We start from the raw sequence: 22471 nt of genomic DNA on the forward strand, positions 1-22471 counted from the left end.
CGGTCGAGCCAGACGCATCGTTGCGTTTGCTCGTCGCCTTGCGCTGTGTTTTTGGCGACCAGACCGCGTGTACGGCCGATGCGTTTTTGTGTATTGTTAAGTCGTCGTTGGTTTACTGCCGTTGCCGCCGCGTATATATTGCGTGCCGCCGTTGGCTTATTGCCGTGGTTATTTAGTGTCGCCGCTCGAACTTGGCGGATCACGCACCGCCGGTTCGCGTTGCTCCGTGTGGCTGTGTTTTGACCTCGTGGTCAGTTGACATTCGTGCAGTATTCATTTATTTACGATTTATAATTGGTCCACGTCTTTACCGTCGTAAACTTGGAGACAGTTTAAGTTTGACGGATTGTGTCACCGCACACCACCGAGTTTATCATACGTGTTAACGCTGGGTCGTCGTTCAACTTCGCCGCGGCGCCGATTTTGGTTGTTGACGAGGAAGACGCTGTCGCATTTCCAGCGAGGACCGTGCTGACCAGTGACCTGTACCCAGGTGTCGATCAGGTCATATTGTAAAATTATTATTATTTACTGTTCAAATTATTATTATTATTGGTTGTAGCGCGTGTTAAATTGTACACGGCGTTTATATTAATTATTATTGTGTAAAATATATATATCGCGTCATTACGCATTAACCTATAATCAATAAGACTTGTACGAGGTAATAAATTGTGAGTTCGCCCTTTCCCGTCCACAGCACCTCGCAAGTCGTTGCCGCAAACCGCAAGTTACACAAGTAGGTGCGGCGCGGCGCAACAGGTGTGTTTTATCAAGATTATAATAATGTTCATTTATAAATACAGAATTGAAAAAGTAATATTTTTGCTATTGAATTCTAAATCTACTAAAAAAAAGCAGGGCTTGAAACCGATTGAAATAATTTCGGTTTTGGTTTCAATTTTGTATACCGGTTTTTAATTTTTTCGAATTTTGGATAAGTGTAATGGTAGTCTTTTCACTATAAACTTATCCATATTGCACTAAAAACTACCTATATACCTAAACAACACATATTAAATACCAACTCACATCATAATTAAAGGATCCGAGGCCAAACTGCATTTTACGTTTATGTTTACGGCCTACACACGTGCAGTTAAAACTGTACGATTCAACTGAACAGTTTTATCTGTACAGATAAATCATACGTGTGTAGATTAATACGACGAAGTTTTTAGATCTGTACAGTTGCTTGGAAATAAATTAAAAATACCAATTGACTAATTGTGCACTAATTGTGCAGATAAGACGATACATATGGTATATTAACGATCAGTGTTTGGAAAGTTCCTTATAAAAAGGAATTCGTTCCGTTCCTCGTTCTTTTAAAAAAAAAAAGGAATTCGTTCTGTCCCTTGTTCCTTAAAAAAAAAAGGATTCGTTCCTTTGTCGTTCCTTTGGACAATGGACGAGTTCCTTTTTTAGTTCCAAATAAAATAATAATTCGTAGGTACCTACTGAATCATTAATGTTTTTTTTTTCATATGCATACGTCTTTAGTTTTTAATTCTAATATAATATACAAGTACCTACGTTTATATTTTATAATATTCTATTTTGAGGTTTTTTTTTTAATTAAATTGTTGGCCAACGTATATCGATTGTATAACGTCGATAGTCGATAACGATCACTAATTAGCAATGTACATTAAACACTTTAAAAAAAATATATCTTAATTTCAATTATTTACATACTTATCTGTATAAACTATAAATTATTGGAACTAGAAAGGAACGAACAATTTTGTTATTTTTCCTTGAAAAAAATAACTAGTTCATTTTCTCGTTCTTTTTTTATAAAAAGGAATTCGTTCATCGTGCCGTTCCTTAAAAAAGAATTAGTTCCAGGAATCCGTTCCTTTTGGAACTCGTTCCTTCCAAACACTGTTTACGATACATAGACGCGTAGCGAAGACTAATGCCCTAGCATAGTTGCCATGTTACTGTTTTGTCGTGTGCATGAGTGTGCCGCGAAAACTTGTGATGTATAATAGCAGTGTGCCGAGAACCAAAAAAAGGTTGAGAACTATTGAATTTTAGAGTATTAACTTATATTTTTATTTAACAATACAATTTTAATCTTTTTGTTTAGTTACATCATTCAGTATGTTTTTTTCATATTAACAAATTCTATAAATATGATAAATATAGAATATGATAATTAATATGATAATAGCATGTAAATTTAAAATGCTAATAAAAAGCTCGAAATATTTTGGAAATTTTATCTTGTGTAGAAAATTATAAAATAAACATTTGGTAAAAATTTCAAGTATGAACGGTTATTAGTTTCTGAGAGAAGTCGTTCATTTACAAGTGAATATCCAATAAAAATTTGAACTTCAAACGCTGTTAAAAAATTTATTTGACTCTCCATTAATAATTTTTTTTTGTTATAGGTAGAAAAACTCATGAAAAATCTTGTACCTACTAATATGTATATTAAATTCTTGAATATAAAAATAAAAATGTTTGTGAATTTGTAACAAACACTTATGAGGAAATTTGCATTAAACTTTCGAGTTTTTAGACCAAATGAAAAATATTTTATCGACAGTTATTAAAGAAACTAGTAAAAATCAAAAATTTCTTATCCCTATCTACAAATAGTTCAAAAACTCGAACAAAAAATGTCATATATTTTGAAAATATTATCATGTACAGAAAATGCTAATATTGGAAAATGTAGTATCTATGATTAGTAATAGATTATTTTATTATATTATTATAATATCATTGATTATACGTTTTTGAATAACGCCAAATTACATAATCAATTTTACTTAAAAATTGTCATTTTTCCTTAATTTTTTAAAGTTCTTCTTGAAGCTTTTGAAAACTACTTAGAATTGTCAATTTTGTCATCTTGAATGCACCTATTTTGGCCCGGTTTTATAGAATAAGATAGAATAATGGGCCCTACCAAACATATAACTCATCATAAATGTACCTCCAAAATTATTTTTTAATTGAAAAATTAACAAAATAACAGTGGTGGCTCTGGGACGCGTCACCTCTCCCCCACTTAGTTAAGGCCTTTTTTTTTTTTTTGATTATAACCACTACATGGGAGTCGCACGTTTTTCACATTACTTGGCTCCCATGCAGTATCGTTTATTTATAGTCAGTGTTCGGATTAGATAAGTATTTTTTTATCTAGATAAAGATAAAGATAATGCAACTCAAATGTATCTAGATAGATATAAAAGATAACTTAACTCATATTTATCTAGATAAAGATAAAGATAAATACTTTTTATCTAGATAAAAAAAAAGAAAACATTTTTTTTTTAAATGTGTTTTAAATTTAGGTATATTTTAGTTGATCACTAGGAACATAATAATAATAATATATAAATAAAAACAATTACATTATTTATAAACCATAAACTTGGTTTGAGAATCTGTATAAATATTTAAAATGCGCTTGTACAATTTCGCGATTTTTATAAATAAAAAATGTATCTAGATGAATATATTTAGATTAGTAAAAAAATTATCTAAGATGAACGTTTAGATACCTTGTAACTATTTATCTAGATAAGATAAAAGATGAACAAATAAATATCTAGTTATTCATCTAGATAAATGTATCTAGATAAGTCCGATCACTGATTATATAGGTACATCATTGCAAAATGAATACACAAATTGGTCCACTCAGAACTTAAAAGATATAATGGAATTATGGAAACAGTAAATAAAATACGTCTGATATACTGCAATCGAATACATTATTTGTACTATAGTTTATTAATTAAATTTAACAATATTTAAGTTATACAATGACACTGAACATTGACTTTCACAAAAATGAAAAGAACAATAATAGGTAAAGGGTTCACGTTAATTTATATATAATTTTATATTTGTATGCATAATATAACGAACAACATAGACACCAAACTCCATGCTAATAAGTCATAAAATATGGTGATTTATTAACGGATATTGCGTTAAAAAATATTCCGGGATAACATCTTGAAAACATTTTCAAAGACCAAGTGTTGGTGTCGGGGCTGTAAACGTCTACCATGTCAACATTGTCAACAATAGATTTTTCAAATTCCCCGCCAAAAACATACAGTTGTCCACCGAATGCGACTACTCCTATAAAAAAAAAATGTAATTGATATATTTAATAGATTATTAAAGTCAAGCCTAAAAAAATTATTATTTTAGTCACCTGGTTTATTTCGTGGTATAAGCATACTCGCAATGGTAAACCAAACTCCATAACTTGGTCTATAGATTTCAGCTCTTTTAAGAAACTCTGTTCCGTCATAACCACCGACAGCATAAATCACACCGTCTATGACTCCTACACCAACTCCATCACGTGGTGCACACATTTCTGCAACTGGTGTCCAATTACCAATACTGGGATCATAGCATTCGACGGATTTCAAATACGATACACCATCATAACCTCCTACCTACACGGGTTAATTCAATTTATTATATAAACATTTAAAATAAAAAAAAATGTTATATTAATATGTTTTATTTATTCACCGCATATAAATAATTATTGAACACACCAACACCTGTATTTATTCTCGGTGTTGACATACTCGACACCATTTTCCATTGTTGAATACTGATATCAAATACCTCGACACTATTTAAAACACTAGTGCCGTCACGTCCGCCAATCTAGAATTACACAATAATATATATTTCTATTATATAAAAGGTAAAATATTGGTATAACTTACTGCATATATACATTGATCCAATCCACCAACACCTAATCCATTTCGACTAACCAACATATCTACAATTGGAGCCCAATAGGGGGATTGTGAAGATGCATCGAGCATTCTAACAGATTTTGAACTTGTTTGATTTACCCCTCCCATAACAAACACGAATTGATCACCTATAACGCCAATACCAGCTGTCATGCGATCATCATTCATCTCTGGTCCATTCCTCTGTACCTGGGTTATTGGGTCATACCATACGGTAGAACACTTTGGCGATATTTCAGACCATTCGAAAATTAGAATAACCTGATACATTTAAATGAATGAAATCATTGTGAAAAAGAATAATCATAAGGAATAATACTTTTTGTGGACCATCACACTGTCGAGGTTGACTCCTCGTCGTTGGTGAAAGGATGAAATTATCAACTGATGTATGCGGTTCAATTCTGAATCCTTCAATTACATAATGGTTGTCACCTAAAATTTAAAAACATTATAAAATAATAATTTATTAAAGATTTAAATTTTCAATTTAGGCATATTTATTATAATAATATACGGTGCAGGATTAAACATTAGTGGAGCCATATGCTCGGAAAAAAAAATATTTTTTTTTTGTTTATTTAAGTAGCTTTCATTTGTTATCACTTATCACATGTATATTATGCTATTATTATAATTATTACAATACCTATACATTTAAAAAAATATATAATTATAAAAGACAAATTTTTAGCACAAGCAACGTCCTGGGTTGGACAACTACTCAACTATAAAAAAATAAATAAACGTATAAAACTGATTTTAAATATATTTACGGAGGTCGATGAAAGATGGAACGCATGACGGTAATGTTTGTTACCGCCTGATAATGTACAATTGATATTATTAAGTAATCATAATTCTACAAAAGCGAAAAAATATTTTCTATTGCATACAATACAGTATATCCATACTGACTTTTGTTCTGTTAGTCCGCAAATGAAATGGATAGTAAAAATTAAAAAAAAAAAATTGTTTTGTTCTTACTGGTCCCTAGGAGGGTGCATATTTTGCCTAATTCGGCACTGATAATATACAATATACATACATTCACGACTAGTCTTCGGAAGAGGTTCTTCATCTAAGCTATTTAATATATCAGGCAAAGATGGTAATAATGGCCGATTTATATGTGCCATTAACATTGGCAAAAAATCTTTTCTCCGTTCCATATCATGCCTTACCCATTCGAGAACAGATTCATGTATCTACAAATACATTAAAATATCACAAAAAGTTAATATTTATTAAATAAGATCATTGGTGTTTCCATCTATTTTTTTCCATACTTAATGTATTTGTTAAACTCTTAAACTACCCCATTGCTCATTAATACTCATTAGTCTATGATTATTACAGGGTCTCATAATAAATTATATGTTCCTTTATTTTACGGTAAGCTAAGGAATATATATTATATTTTTATGGTACCAAAATATCTAGTTAAAGTTAAATAGTTTCATTACTTGATAACATTTTGAACACATAGGTATCATTAATATTATTACTAATAATATTTTTACGCATTCTTAACGGTCCTTTTATTAAATTTATCTAATTATATGTTATCTGTTAATGGTGATTAATTTAATTTAATTTAAATATTATACCTTTGAGCCCGTTGTTGTTATGCAGTAAATAGAGATTTGATAATTTTTAATTTATTTTAAATTTATGTAGCTTCCAGTACTAGACTGTTACAACTTGAAAATTAGATTTTATATTCAAAGATTAACAAAAATCTTTACAACTGAAGAAGTAAAGCCTATTTTTCTAATTGCGTGATATTTACAATCATCTACCTATCAATAATTATTTATTTAATTAATTCATAGGAAACTATTCAATTAATTTTGTTGATGACTACTCTAGAATGGTCAATTATATTATTTATATTATCTTCAAACCGCCACTATAATGTGGTATATTATCATATTAAATGTATAATATGTTGGCTCTTTTTGATAAATTGATTTTCCATACATCAATCACTAATATTGCACTTTGCTTACTATATATTTGAACGCAATACGGTCTTTACAGGCGATTAACTTTGCCATATCACCAACAGACATAGATAGGAAATCTTCACTTTTAACTACATCTCTGAAAATATTAATCATTATAATTAATTATATAATTGATTACTGACTGATATACAGAATTAAGTGTTGATCATACAAGTAGTTTCTTTTAATGTATTTTTCAGAACTCGACAACAATTCCCTACAGTTGTGTACTTCAGCAAATCCTTTAATACCAAGGCAATTTGTTGGGTCCAGTTGCTTCTGTAGGTAATCAGCACATGAACTGTTCACAGAATCTAATTGTAAGATATTTGTGGCTGGCAATACAACCTTGATAAGTCGAAAATAACACATTTAAAACAATTTGTTATTACTAAATTAGTCTGTAACAAATCAATTTTTTAATTATACCTGTACATTTTCTTCTGAAACATTAATTTTCCCGGTATAAATATAATCTATTAATAATTGTAATGCGGCAGAGTCTAATTCTCTAATTTTGACGAGATCTTTATTGCTCTCGCCGAAATTGTTAAACATTGCCCGAAAATATGGACTAGCTGCAATTAGGACATTTTTATGTCCTGATACTACAGAGCCGTCATCGGTTTCAAATCTAATATCACATAAGACTTCATTTCTAAAAATAAAAATGCGTCACTAATATTTATTTTTAATGAAGCCAAAATCACCTTTTACATACTTGCGTAGGGATTGCATGTCTTCTAGTATTCTGATAGAGTGAGAGTTATTTCTAAACGTTATTGGTACACATTCTTTGGATGACAGAAATTGGATTGGATCACTTTCACTTTCACAGGATGAAGTCTGCAAGGCGTCCATTTCTTTCTATTTCAAAAATATATCAAGTATTTTTTATTTTATTTTATTTTATACATCTTACGATACAAGCACAAAAAAAACCAGTGCAACAGTGAAACAGTTAAATTAAAATTTGGGAAATAAATATTCAATTAGATTAAAAGAGAGGGGGTCGAGGTTTCAGTGCTTATTTATCGATTGATTGGAGAATTATTAAGATAGTTTGCTGGGGATAAAAGTGTATGGAACTGAGTATGGGAGTGTGGAAGAGTGGCAAGGTAAATTTCAATTAACGATTGTTATGACTTAAGAGTTGTGGGTAAGTCGATTTTACCATTTATGACAAATCCAATATTCATCGCATGTCTGCGATCTGGAAGTGTTGAGAGAGACCTTGAACAAGTGAGTCATAAAAATTAACTTTTAAGCAATGCATATTGTAACTTTTAACAATTTTGAGGATGTAGTTAGTTGTCGTGCCACAGAAAATGTATTTTATGTGTAAATAAAAAATACAATATACTCTATATTAGAATTAAACACACATTAGCACTTTCGTTTTATTATTTTCAGTAAAAAGATAGATTTTTCAAAAAATTAGTTTCAATAATATATTATAGGTCCCGCACACAGATGTAACCATCCTAATAGTTACTTTTTAGTTGACTTTTACTTTATAGTTTATGTTTTTGTGAGTAAATAAATTAGCTCAAATTATACAGTGGAATATCTACCTCTACTGAAAGCCTTACATTAGCTTCCTCCTTAGAGAGCCAATGCACAGTTATGTACACGGATTCACCCAGTGCCCGCAAAAACTTAGACAAACCTATAAAAAGGAAAAAAACAACCCCATATTATGCCCTCAAATCTTGAATATACACTTTAAAACCAATGAGAGATTAAACCAGACTGGGTACCGGGACACATTAATATTAGATAGGTACGGGCAATGAAATAGCAGACAAAATAGGTAAAAAGGCAACCAATTAGCCTATCGTATTTTATCATAATATAACAACACATCTTGACACCAAACATCTAATAAATCTAAACCTAAACCAAATATGTCAAGAATGGAGACTAGTAAATACAGCAAGCTGAGAGAAATAAAATCAACCACCCTCCCATGGTAGCACGACGTATCACTCTCGCACAATTAGGGAGGTTCAAAAGGGCACCCCCAAGTTCTATTTTAGCACACCTTGTTTTTTTCGTTCAAACTATCATTTTAATAGTGAAATATCATCAATTTTATGTTTTTAAAACATGAAATATTAACTAAAGAAAGGAGGGTAAGTGGATGTCGCTCTGCTGTACAGTAGATTACAAGTGGGTCACTGTATAATGGATGGTATTAAATTTGAATTCAATGATATAATATCATTGTATAAGAAAAACGATTCTGAGCGGAGACGAATGTCAGTCTAGGTATAAGACATATTATATACTTATCTATAGTATTAAAAAAAAATTGACCTATAATAGGTACCTATAATAAATTCCAAATTAATCATATCACAATATCCAAGAGGTACTTATAACGCGTTATACATCAATAACAAACCGTGATACTATCATAGATATATAACAGTAGACTTTAGAAGATTAAAATACCCACGAATAATATTATACAATCGCAACAAAATAACTAAAATAGTTATTCTAGGTATTTTAATATGTAATTTCGTTCAAATTTGAACTTAAAATGACTATAAAAATAAACTGTGCTTATGTATTTCTTAGAATTTTTGGTAACAGAATTAAATATTTACGTGGAATCTTGTCTTAAATTTTCAATCCTTAGATATAAAAGTTGAATATTTTATAAATTTTTAACTACAAAATAATTATTGAATCTTCAATTTGATAAATTTTGTCAAAATTCGATCTTTAAATGCTTATAAAAAAAAATTGTGCCTATATATTTTTAATAATTTTCAACTGCTATTGTAACAATCTATCAGGAGCCTTGCATTAAATTTTCACGCTTTTTTACCCAACAAATAAAATTTTATTGATATTTATAGAAAAAAAAAACTAAACAAATTTAAAACTGAGAATGTCAAAATTTTATGGAGCATAAAAAAATTAAAATATTAACATTCAGTAAGATTTTCAAATATCTAAAGTCATTCGTTTTTTAATTACAATTAAATAAGAAAATTGTCACATGAGAAATCGTGATAATATCAAATGTTGTCAAAATATGAATTTCAAACGCTCATAAAAATTTAATTTGACTTTCTTGTAGACATTTTTTTTTTATAAAGGTAGATTATCCTATAAGGAATCTTGTATTACATTTTAAAATCTTAGTTCTAAAAAGAAAAATTTTTACGAATTATTAACTCAAAATAATTTCCTAATTTTCGTGATTTTTACATATTTTGTCAATTTTTGAACTTTAAATGCTAATAAAAAAAAAACTGTGACTAAGGATTTTTAATATTTTTCAAATGCCATTGTAAAAATATAGTAGGAGCCTTGTACTAAATTTTCAAGTATTTTTACTCAACAAATAAAGTTTTATTGACATTCATAGTAAAAATAACTAAAAAAAAATAGAAATTGAAAATGTCCCTAAACAGTTCAAAACAAATCAAAATATTTTGAACATTTTATCATGTATAGAAAATGGAAATATAAATAACCAGTGAAAATTTCATGTATCTAAGTTCATTTGTTTTAAAGTTACACCAAAAACCAAAATCAATTTTCTGGAAAACAGATTTTGCGTAAAAATTCCAGTTTTCCTTAATTTTTATGTTGTTTTTCCCGGCGTTTTTGAAAAGTGAAAACTATTGGAAATTTCAAATTTTGACCTCCCAAATGCACCAACTAGATTCACTTTCCCATCAAACAAGATACTGTTGAAGAAAATCAAAGAATTTTTTATGCACCAAACCGTGATGACGGACACAAAAATAAAAAAAATAAAAAACACACATCATTGTAAAATCAATACATTCATCGTTCCACTCAGAATCTAAAAATCAAAACTATTTTGGTCATTATGTTAATTTGTTATAATAGTGATAACATATTTCTAAAATTGATGGATGATTAGCATTACAACAAACGGCACCCCATACAACACCACGACTATAGTAAATGTTAAACACCTGATAGCTGAATGACTCCTGACGAAGGACTCCAAGGATAAACTGATGCTCCCCTGAATTTTTTTGGGAAATACTAAAACCCAACCCAGAGATGACGTTGATTCTTTTCCACTAGCTCTTCAAAGGTACGAACCGGATCCAGAAAGTATGACATAAACACATAGATAATGGCACATGTAATTAAAATAACTTAAACCATTAATGTATCACATTTAAAATATTTTGTATACAACTTTAATTGTAATGCATATTTAGAAACGTCAAAAACCTTAGCAGTTGAAGCGTACAAAAAAAAATTTTAATTTATAATAGTTTGTTTATTAAATTTTACAATATTCAAATCAAACAAAAATCTTTTATCGAACATTGACATCCACAAAAATGTAAAGAACAACAATACAGGGTTCACATTACATAATTGTATGAATAATATTATAACGGCCAACAATGAGACCACTCTCCGTGTTAATTAGTTATGAAATGTGGTGGTCTATCAACGGCTACTGCACAAAAAATTTTTGAGTCACGACTTTTTGGCAATGGTTGAATGGACCAAGTGTTTGTGTTGGGGTTGTAAATTTCTATGGTATCGACATTAGAACGATTAATGTCTCCGCCAAACACATACAATAAACCATTCAATGCGACTACTCCTATAAAAAAATGTAATTTATATATTTTGATACAATATTAAAGTTAATCTTAAAAAAAATTATTATTTTAGTCACCAGGCCCATCTCGGCGCACATGCATTTTAGCAATGGTTGACCAAACTCCATCACTTGGTCTATACTTCTCAGCACTTCTAAGAAATCCCGATTCGTTATAACCACCAATAGCGTATATAACATTGTCCAAGACTCCTACGCCAAAATTAGCGCGACGTACTAACATTTTTGAAACTGTTGTCCACGTGTCAAGCGTGGGATCGTAACATTCCACAGAATTCAAAAGTTCACTATTAATACCTCCAGCCTACACAATTTAATTAAATTAAAATTAATTACAAATATAAATAAAAGAAATAATAAAAATATTCACCGCGTATAAACAGTTATTGAGTACACCAATGCCCATATCTCTTCTTGGAGTTGACATACTCGACACCATTCTCCACTTTTGAATACTGACATCAAACACCTCTACACTATTTAAATTCTTAGTACCATTTTCGCCACCGACCTAGAATTATATATGGTGTATATTTATAATATAAAATAAGTAATAAATAGCGGTATAACTTACTGCATATATACAATTGTCCAATACACCAACTCTGAATCCACTTCGCATACATAGCATGTTGACCGTCGGAACCCAAGAGGGTGATCTTGAAGATACATCAAGCATACTCACAGATGAGGAACTCATAATATCCATACTTCCCACCAAATATACATATTTATCTCTTATTACGCCAAAACCAGGTAACAGTAAACAATCATTTATCGCTGGTGCATCCTCCTGTACCTTGGTTACTGGGTCATACCAATCCATATAGCACCTTGGCAATTTTTTAGACCGTGAGAAAATCAGAATAACCTAATACAATTAAATGGATAAAAAATAAATATGAAGGTAAATTCATCAATACGGTATCATACTTTTTGTGAAGCACCAAACAGTCTAGATTTACATCTTATCTTTTGTGGCATGGTGAAATGCTCGACTGATTCATCTGGATTAAAATGTAATGCTTCAATTATATAATTGTTACCTAAAAACATAATAATAATAATAATTAATAAAATATTAAAATTGTATAATAATGGGTATACATTACTGGATTATGATTTGTGGACCCCTAGCTAGTTAAACATGTTGGGGTCCCCTAGAAATAGATAACCTACGTCTTTAATTTTACTACTCAATAATTAAAATAAGCCATTTCAAAAATAACCAACTCATTTTAATAAATAAAACATTGTTTATACTAAATCTCTTATTCAATATTCATTAACAGTAAAGTTAATTAATATTAACTTTTTCTACTAATTAAAAAAATGATTCTTAATCTATAGAAATATAAATTAAATGATGTTCGTTAAAAATTACATTGCTTCAGAGTTCAGAACGATTAAACGGTTTTCAATAAAAGTTATATTAATAGATTTGAAACTTGGCGGGGATTTGAAGCTTATTTTTTTTACTCTTATAGCTAAAGGGTAGTTTGAACATGAATTTTTTTATCACAAAAAGAGAATATTTTTTTTTGGTTTATTTAAATGGGTTTAAATTGGTTACAATATATTACACTACTATTATATTTAGTATAAGATAAATGGCATAATATACTTTGTTTTAAAAACATAATAAACTATAAAAAAAAAAATTTTTAGCACGTGCAATGTTCCGAGTGGGGAAGAGGAATACTACTAGTAAACTATAAAAAATAAATTAACTTTAAAAATTTGAATTTCAAAATATCTATGACGGTTGATGGAAGATAGAACAGTGAAACAGTAATATTTGTCACCGCCTGATAATATACAATTAATATTATTGAGCATTTATAATTTTACATAAGCCAAAAAAGATTTTCTACTGCATACAATACAGTTTTGTATTACAATTCGTATTGACTTTTGTTATATTAATCCGTAAATAAAATGGATAATAAAAAAAAATGTTTTTGGTTATCACTTTGCCTAATAGGTAACCCAGCCCTGATAATATACATACATTTAGGGCTATTCTTCAGAAGAGGTTCTTCAACTATGTTATTTAATATATCAGGCATTGACGCTAATAACGGCAAACGTATATGTTCCATTAAGTCTGGCAAAAAATCTTTTCTCTGTTCCAAATCATGTTTTATCCACTTAATGATAGATTCAAATACCTACAACAAAAAATAATTTAAATTAAATGAAAATATCATAAAAAGTTAATATTTAAGATCAATATCAGTTCTATCTATTTTTTCCCAGAAGTACTTACATATTTATTTGTTAAAGGCTTAAACCGCCCCATTACTCATTAGGTACTCATTAGTGTATGATTATTCCAGGGTATCATAAAAAATCTTGGGTTCTTGCATTTTAAAGCAAGCTAAGGAACAGTTATTATATTTTGATGGTACCTATTAAATCTATTTTTATTAATATCGATACTTAAATAAGTGATTTATTTATTTTATTGATTTACGCCGTGACAGGTATTAATTTAAGTACAATGATTTGTTATTAAAACCAAATATAACAAAAACAGTTGAATAATATAGTAACAAAGAGAAAAAAAACTATAGTAGTGAGATAAATATCTAGTAAAAAATGCGAAAGACTAGGCTGAGTTGAGGCTGCGTAACATTATTCTATGGAGTGGATGGTTGAATCCATAGGAAGTGTGGTGGTACGGTAATTGAAAAAGCGAATGATTTCTAGTAGAGTGAGACGGAACACGGAACGAGATAAAAGAGAGCAATTCAGAAAAATCTAGAGATTCCTCAAGAAGTGAAGAGATGAAATGATGGTCAGCCCCTGCGCGGCTAGAGGCTAAAGAAGGGATTTGAAGATTAGAGGAAATGAGTGAGTAATCATGTATGGGATGTTTAATTTTTAATTTGAAGGCAGCATAGGATAAAAATCTGTTTTTTACTCGCTCTTGTCTCAGTTCATCGCGCGTCAGATATGGGCGGCATATTCTAAAACGGAGGGAACTAAGGAGAAATTTTACAGTATACGGAGACAAGAGCTAGATGTGAAGTTGGCGGTATTACGTTTAACAAATCCTAACATTTTGAGTGCTCTACCGATTATAATATATTTGATATGGTGGTCAAAAGAGAGCTTACATTTTATCATATCTATTTTATCTATATACATAATATAGCATCAATATTCAACTTTTTTACGAATTCTTATAGATTGTTTTATTAAATTTAGCTTATAATTTGTTATTTGTAGCTACCTACATAATATTGTGAATGGTGATTCATTTAATATAAATATAAATATTATATCTTTGTGGTCATGTAGTTAATAGAGATTTAATACTTAAATATTGACATGAATTTTTACTGTAGAAGCGGTTAAATCAATTTTTTTTTAATATTCAAAGTTTAGATGAGCGGAGAAGTGGACAAACATTTCGCGGGTTAACCACGTGCCACTTCACTCCGCTCATCTAAACGTTGAATATTTATAACTCATAAACTACTCACCCCAAATTCGATTTTCATGTATCAAAATACTAAGAAAAATATTCTGCTTTTAAATATAAAATTAAAACCCCTATATTGTCATTCAAAAAGGTAAAAAACTTAAAAAATTATAAGGATAAAAAATGGTTAAAACTAATTTTTTTTAAGAAAAACATTGTTTTATAAGCAACTTGAAACTATGTAAAAAAATATTTTCAAAAAAATGTACACTTTTTGAAATAATGAGTGTTGTTTCATAAAAGAATCACCCGGTATACACTCGTCTATCAATAATATTATTTATTTATTTAACTTACAGAATAACCATTTTTTTATTTTTTTCTGGATGACTACTCAAGAATAGTAAATTATATTACCTTCAAACCACCACAATAAAGTATAATATTATACTAAATGTACCTATATGTTGGCTCTTTTTATTAAATTGATTTTCCATACAATAATTAGGTAGGTACTACTATTGCTGTTTACATACTTTTTCTTCAAACGGCACAGCTATATCGTCAGAGGAGATAATCTTAACCACATCTTCAAATGATAAAGATAGAAAATCTTCACCTTTAGCTACATCTCTGAAAATATCAATCATTGATTATGTAATTGATTACTGACTGATATAGAGAATTAAGTGTTGATCATACAAATAGTGTTTCTTAATGTATGCTTCATAACTTGATAATAATATCGGACAGTTGTGTGAGTGAGCAAAGGCTTTCATACGAATACAATTTGATACATCCAGTTCTTTTTTCAAGAACTCAGCACATGCGCCATTTAAAAAATCTATCTGTAAGATATTTGCGGCTTGCAACAAAAGCTTGAAAATCAAAAATGATTCATTTAAAACAATCTGTTATTAATAATTTAATTTATGAAAATCAAATTTTTAATTATACCTTTACATTTTCTTTAGTGATTATAATTTGGCCACTATAGATATAATCTACTAATAGTCGTAAGACAGCGGAATTAAATTCACTTATTTTAACGACACCTTTATTTCTCTCATCTGAATTAGTAAAAATTTCCCGAAAATATGGACTAGCTGCCATTAGTACATTTTTATGGCCTACTACTATAGCCCCGTCATTAGTTTCAAGTCTAATATCACATAGAACTTCATTTCTAAAAACAAAAATGTGTTACAGATATTTATTTTGAATGAAGCTGAAATCACCGACAACATACATGCGTTGGGATTGTAAGTCTTCCAGTATTCTGTCAGAATCAGAGTTATTTCTAATATATTCTATTGTTTCATATTCTTTGGATGACTGAATTTGGATTGGATCACTTCCACTTTTACTTGATGAAGCTGGTAAGGTATCCATGTCTTTTTCCTTCGAAAACATATTAAGTATTTTTTATTTTATTTTATTTTAAACATCATACGATAAAGCAAAAAAAAAAAAAATTAGCATAACAGATAATAAATTATAAATGGTGTAAACAAATATTAAATTAGATCAAAAAAGAGAGTTCGTGGTTTCAGATTAGTTTTGATTAATCGAATAATTTATGAATTATTAAGATAGTTGGCTGAAGATATAGTTGTATGAAAGTATGAAACAGAGCATGCGAGGAGGTAGATCGACATGATACAATTAAATTAACGGGTGTTAGGACTTAGGAGTTTTGGGGGGAGTGGATTTTAGTATTTTACCGTTCATGAGAATGAATAGAAATTTGATGTTCGTTGGATAGTGGATACCTAACTGCGATCCACAAGTGTTGAGAGACCTAACCTTGAACTAGTGAGTTTTAAAAACAATCATTTATATTACTTTTATCAACTATTAGTATATAGTACATTTTGGTGTCACAGAAATGTATTTAAAGTTTAAATAAAAAATACAATATAATATTATACACACTTTATATTTGAAATATTTTTAAAACACATCAGCACCTTCATTTTATTATTAGCAGTAAAAAGAAAGTGCTTTTCGAAAATTGAGTGTGAATGCAGGGCCCGCAACAATTTATAATAAATTTAATTTACTTTACTTTTGCAATTTGCTTTATAGTTTATGCCGCAATGGTGTAGTATGGTCTTGAGAAAACCTAAACAAATTTACGCATTGTTTTTTGCATATACTCAGGGTTAACTATAAGTACATTTAGGCTGACATAAAATTTATGTCTAGGTATATAACCATAAATAACGAACATAAAAAAACATTCATTAATGAACAAATATTGTAAGTTAAACATATATATAATTAAAATAATATATTTATAAACCATTTCAGTTGGTTTATTTATTTATTTTCAGTTTTCTTCACCTAAGTGTCAAATCTGTTTTTAGATTTTGGAAACCGATGGCGAAGAACAGTTTTTTCACTGTATTTGGTATCACGACCTATTTGATGGCATGTTTTGGTTAAAATGAAACGTTAGGTAACAATTATTGACCAAAAACAAAACTATTTAATAACACCGAACAAAAGTCAAAATTGTACATACCGTTTTGTAAAATTTATTTCAGCGTAGCACCAGAGTCTAGAGTGAAGAAAACGGACAAAACGATTATACTTATGACGATCACGCGTCATGCGGTGTAAATAAAATTACATATTACCGCCGGCCGGGACGACAAAATTATTACAGGGCGACCAGTCGCGCAAATATTGATAACTTTTTGCGACATATAGGTCATAATATGTACTATATACCTGGTAGTGCTAGTACATACCTGTACAATAAATCTGGTACAATATACCTGGTAGTGGGTACATGTCTGCACCATATACCTGGTACCTACCTTTACCATATGCCTGGTACCTATATACCTGTACCATACACATAACATGTTTATACTTTATATCTGATCCGCACATAGGCGTAACTAGACCTTGAAGTTACGGGGTCTCCAGCCCTAGCATTTTTATAATAAGTAAATTGTTATGAAATGTGCAATTAATATTACTTGTATTATTGTTGTGTGTGTAAACATTAAATTATCAAAATATTTTATTTAAGTTACAAATTCAAATTTTTAATTTTCTTATTATGTAAGTGAAAGTTAAAGAATTTATATTGGTAATATAATAATATAATATATTCATACAAGCTTGCCAAGCATAGACGCACATACGGTTAAAATTCTGGAGTGCTACAGTCCAACTAACAAAACTATTAATTTAAGATGACTCATATATTATGCGGCTTAAATAGTTAAATCACTATCGATAAGGAATATTTTTTTTCGGGCGAGGGGGGGGGGTAAATCGTATTCAGGGGGGATAAGCCCTCCTAGTCCCCCTAGTTTTGTCACTGTTGCTTAGTGGTACCCATTATACACTATATTATGTTATATTTACATATTGTAATATTCTGTATTGAAATAAATAAATAAATAAAATAATATTAAAACTGATTCTATTTTTGGCAAAATACCCCTAAAGCATACGGCTGCACAGTAATCGTAATCCGGCCATCGTTACTCGTAAGTCGTTATCACCATTTAGTAAAATAATAAAATGATATTTTAAATTAAAATTTCTGAAAGTAGCTACTATTGATGGGAGTATAGGAATTATGACTGGTTGGGGCTAAACCAGTGGCCTTCATAGAACCTATCATCTAAGTTTTTAAATATTTGTATCGTAAAACTAGGAAAAAGACAGTGCCCCCCCCCCCTCAAAAAAAATGTAGATCCTCCTTTGGGCTAAGCCCCTCCCCCCCGCTAGTTACGCCAATGGACTCGCTGTATTGAGTCAGACTCTCCTGGTTGTGATCACTCCACACTAATACACCGACATAGATACAGAAGATACATTTTAATTATTAATTATATTCTGAATCTGTGAATCATACTTGTAGGATATTTGATAAACTATACCGCTAAACCAGCATGAGCTATCTCCGTCTTACAAACGCGGAACATGGGAAATTGTACGGTCTGAATAATCCATTTAAGTCTGTTATGATGAATATTGGAGCGAATTGACCTACTATTAAATTTAGAAGTAAAAGTATTATCTAGCGTAAATCTCATAAGTATTTTTCGTATATGTTAAATTTAAAGCACGTTATGGGTATTTTAAAATTATAAATTGTTTGCGCATTTTAAAATACTTGTAGGTTAAAATATAAAAAGAAACCTACGAGGGTCACTATAGTTGGGCTCACCAGTGGCGTATTTACGGGGGGGGGGCGTCCAAGGGGTCCGGACCCCACCCCTAGTACCTTATCTTGTAGCAAATTGGATCGAGGTGGTACTAGGGATGTTATTTTTTGACTTTCACATATTATTATTTAATAATTAAAAACTCAAAAATTTCAAATCGTCTTATACGTATGGTATATTTATTTAATAAAGGGTAATTTGGTGGTGTGGGGGGCTTTGCCCCCCGCAGTTCTGTTTTCTAAAAAATATCTGAACCCTCCTCATGACAAATTCCTAAATACGCCACTGGGGCTCACGAAAAGTGAACGTTGCCTTCAGAGATCCCAGTGGCCGTTTTTATTTAGTGATTATCGGTATATATATAGGCACGATTTTTAAAATTGCAAGTTGTAACCTAACCGCAGCCAGCAGCTACTCGAACGATCAATATAAGTACTACAAATCTGAGAACCCCTGGTTCTGACAATATCTGAACTCCGCCCATCTATAATCTTGAATTTTCGTGATCCGGACTATGGGTAATACTCTTACTTTTAAATTTGATAATAGGTCAATTCCTTCTTATATTCAACAATTGGTGAAACTATATAACTATATATAGCTATTTGAGCTAAAACAAATAAACACGAAATTCTGAGATTTATTATTTTTTACCTGTGAGTGCTACACCCCTCCTCCCCTTCTCCTCCAAACCAAACCCGAAGTGACGCCTATGGAGGCTAAACAATAATAATACTTAATTTTACCCGAGTTATAACATTTCTACCAGTACCTATAAGTCGGAGGGACTGGTAGTACAATAAAACAGGTAAATAGCAGTTTGTATACCTGTAACATTTGTCAGTTACAAGTGTGAAGTTGGTATATGGTCTGATTAACCATATATTTTAAATATTATTATTACCATTATCCTACATATTTTTACCATTAATTTACAAAAATGTGAAAACGGTTTGATTCTTGTTTTCCAAGTAAAAATCTTTGTTATGAGACGGGTCAAATTGACGCAACGCCCCCACCCTCACCCACCCACTTCTCGTGTCATCCAATTATCTCCAAACCTTTGTCAATATGATTACAAATTCTTAAATCGTCATTAATCATTATAATATATATTTACATCGGTACATACAATGTCATTATATATAGGTACCTATATATTATGCAGGTGCGGATCCAGCCTACATTAACGGGCAGGGGAGGCGGATTATATGTATACATTTTTACTATTTACCTACTGATAAATACTAGTATATATATTATAATATATTACCTATATATATGTATATCATATATACATGTAATAGTACTTAACGCAATAATTCCTTAATAATTATAATGAATACTTTTTTTTATAAACTGTACTACATGTCTTTATTCATTTTTGAATTGTAAAACAGATAACCAATAAATATAGATATGTTTCAGACAGTGCGCGGCGGTTGGCAGAAGACGGTCGTCGTCACTCAGTCGGTCACGATAGTAATTTTGTTATTAACAATTTATAAAAGATGCGAAGTCTTGTGACCGAATAATATAACAATACATTTACAGGGGATAACACAAAATATTAAATTTATATAAATTAAATATGCAATACATTTTGATAAGTCTCCCTCCCCCACTGAATCCACGCCTGATATATAATGTATTTTATGTAGACTGATGAGTATAATGACTCTCATAATATCATCTCATCAGTCATCACAATATACCTACCTTAACGGGTCGCAGGACGATATCGAATGAATTTTTGTTCAGCCGCAAGCCGTCAAAACGGAGTTGAGATGATGCTCTTGTCGAGTTGCACTTTTCACTGGACGAAAACGTAGGTATTATACGAAATAATAATATAATATATATTAGGCGTACTAACGACAACGACTTGAAAAGTTAAGACGTAGGTACCTAGTCGAGGAGGCGCTTGTTGCTCGTCGAATGGCGTTACGTAAAATAATGCCCGGGACGCCACGCAGATAAAATACCAAGGCGGACGCCACCCTAGCTATATTATTGATCGTTCTCGATGAACCTTGGGATGACGCAGGCGCACAGCACCGCCCAACTTAATAAATATATATATACGTTGTACATACTGTTTTACTTTCGTTTCGGTAAGTCGAAGTTGCGGTGGGGCGTTATATTATTGTGTTTATACTTGAAAATATGTAACACACACTGTTTGAATGTAATTCGTTCAAAGTAAATGAATACTTTATTTTAGCGATATTAATAAGTATTGAAATTATGATTGATAGTCATACACGTCATGTCGATATCATACTAAATCCGAATACATAGTACGTGTACCCGATATATACTTAAATAAACCTATTAAAAGACAACAGGTATATATACCAAAATATATTTAATACAGAACAATATAGGTATAGAGATTAGAGATAATGCTACGCTGTGCATACCTAGTATTATATACCTAGTACCTACCATAATAAAAATCTTTTATTTTAAAATTCCAAAGTTTATTTTAAATTGCATTCATGCAGCAAAATCTAGCTGTGTACCAATATTAATTTGTTATTTATTAATTAGATGTAATTCTCTAAATTCAGTTAATATATACATGTTATACGCCTATGTGTATAAATAATATTAAATTGATGTTTGGTATAGGAAATAATGTAATATTATTATTATATGGAAAACTTCTTTTGTTTCCCCAGTCTTCAAGAAAGGCGACCCATCATCAATTCCAAATTATCGACCTATTTCTAAACAATTTTCTAATTTAATTTCATCTAAATTAACAAACTAGGTACTGTTCTCTACTTCTCAACACCTTTTTAAAAATCAACATGGTTTTATATGTTCATCATGCACTTAGTAAAAAATGTAATACTTAATTCATTTGACGCTAATATACAAACAGATATTATTTATACAGACTTCTCTAAAGCATTTGATCGTGTTAATCTTGAAATATTCGTCTGTAAATTACGGTATTTTGGATTCTCTGATCCTTTACTTTCCTGGTTTCGCTCCTTTTTATCTGACCGTTTCCAAATAGTTAAATATCTACATATTTGTTCCCCTAAATTTAGTGTTCCGTCTGGTGTTCCCCAAGGCGACCACTTGTCAACTCTCTTTTTAATATTTTCATAAATGATTTACCTGATGTTATTACAAATTCTGAAATTTTTTTATTTGCTGATGATATTACATTATTACCAAGCTATAAAAAATAATAAAAAATGATCAAGATGTTACTGATTTACAAACAGATTTGCTTTAAAAATTCTTATATTGTCCACTCATTTGGATAAACAATACGTCTAAACAAAATGATAATATTGGATTTGTACAAAATAATTTCTTGCGATTTATGTCTTTTAAATGCAATATACATGGGCCACCGCATAGTTCATATGATAATATTTTAAATTATTTAAATCTTATTCCGCTTAAGACTAGCCGCTCATAGTTGC

General features: G+C 30.2%; 2 protein-coding genes across 2 annotated transcripts; both read right to left on the reverse strand.

The window, feature by feature from the left end:
- Positions 1 to 3611: 3611 nt before the first annotated feature.
- LOC100158853 (ring canal kelch homolog) lies at positions 3612 to 8883 on the reverse strand. Its single transcript, XM_029488820.1, has 10 exons — positions 7488 to 8883; positions 7196 to 7424; positions 6939 to 7114; positions 6770 to 6863; positions 5806 to 5965; positions 5077 to 5192; positions 4722 to 5018; positions 4519 to 4659; positions 4190 to 4439; positions 3612 to 4113 (listed from the first exon to the last, which is right to left on the reverse strand). The coding sequence occupies exons 1-10, from the start codon at positions 7625 to 7627 to the stop codon at positions 3917 to 3919; spliced, it is 1800 nt and encodes a 599-aa protein (XP_029344680.1). The 5' UTR covers positions 7628 to 8883; the 3' UTR covers positions 3612 to 3916.
- A 2118-nt stretch (positions 8884 to 11001) lies between these two features.
- Positions 11002 to 21301, reverse strand: LOC100568503 (ring canal kelch homolog). The gene is made up of 11 exons (XM_003245222.4): positions 20745 to 21301; positions 16082 to 16233; positions 15790 to 16018; positions 15535 to 15710; positions 15369 to 15465; positions 13414 to 13573; positions 12336 to 12448; positions 11977 to 12273; positions 11773 to 11913; positions 11460 to 11706; positions 11002 to 11384 (listed from the first exon to the last, which is right to left on the reverse strand). The coding sequence occupies exons 2-11, from the start codon at positions 16222 to 16224 to the stop codon at positions 11197 to 11199; spliced, it is 1791 nt and encodes a 596-aa protein (XP_003245270.1). The 5' UTR covers positions 16225 to 16233; positions 20745 to 21301; the 3' UTR covers positions 11002 to 11196.
- Between the last annotated feature and the right edge of the window lie 1170 nt (positions 21302 to 22471).

Source organism: Acyrthosiphon pisum, chromosome A1, assembly GCF_005508785.2.
Source record: "Acyrthosiphon pisum isolate AL4f chromosome A1, pea_aphid_22Mar2018_4r6ur, whole genome shotgun sequence".
NCBI lineage: Eukaryota > Metazoa > Arthropoda > Insecta > Hemiptera > Aphididae > Acyrthosiphon > Acyrthosiphon pisum.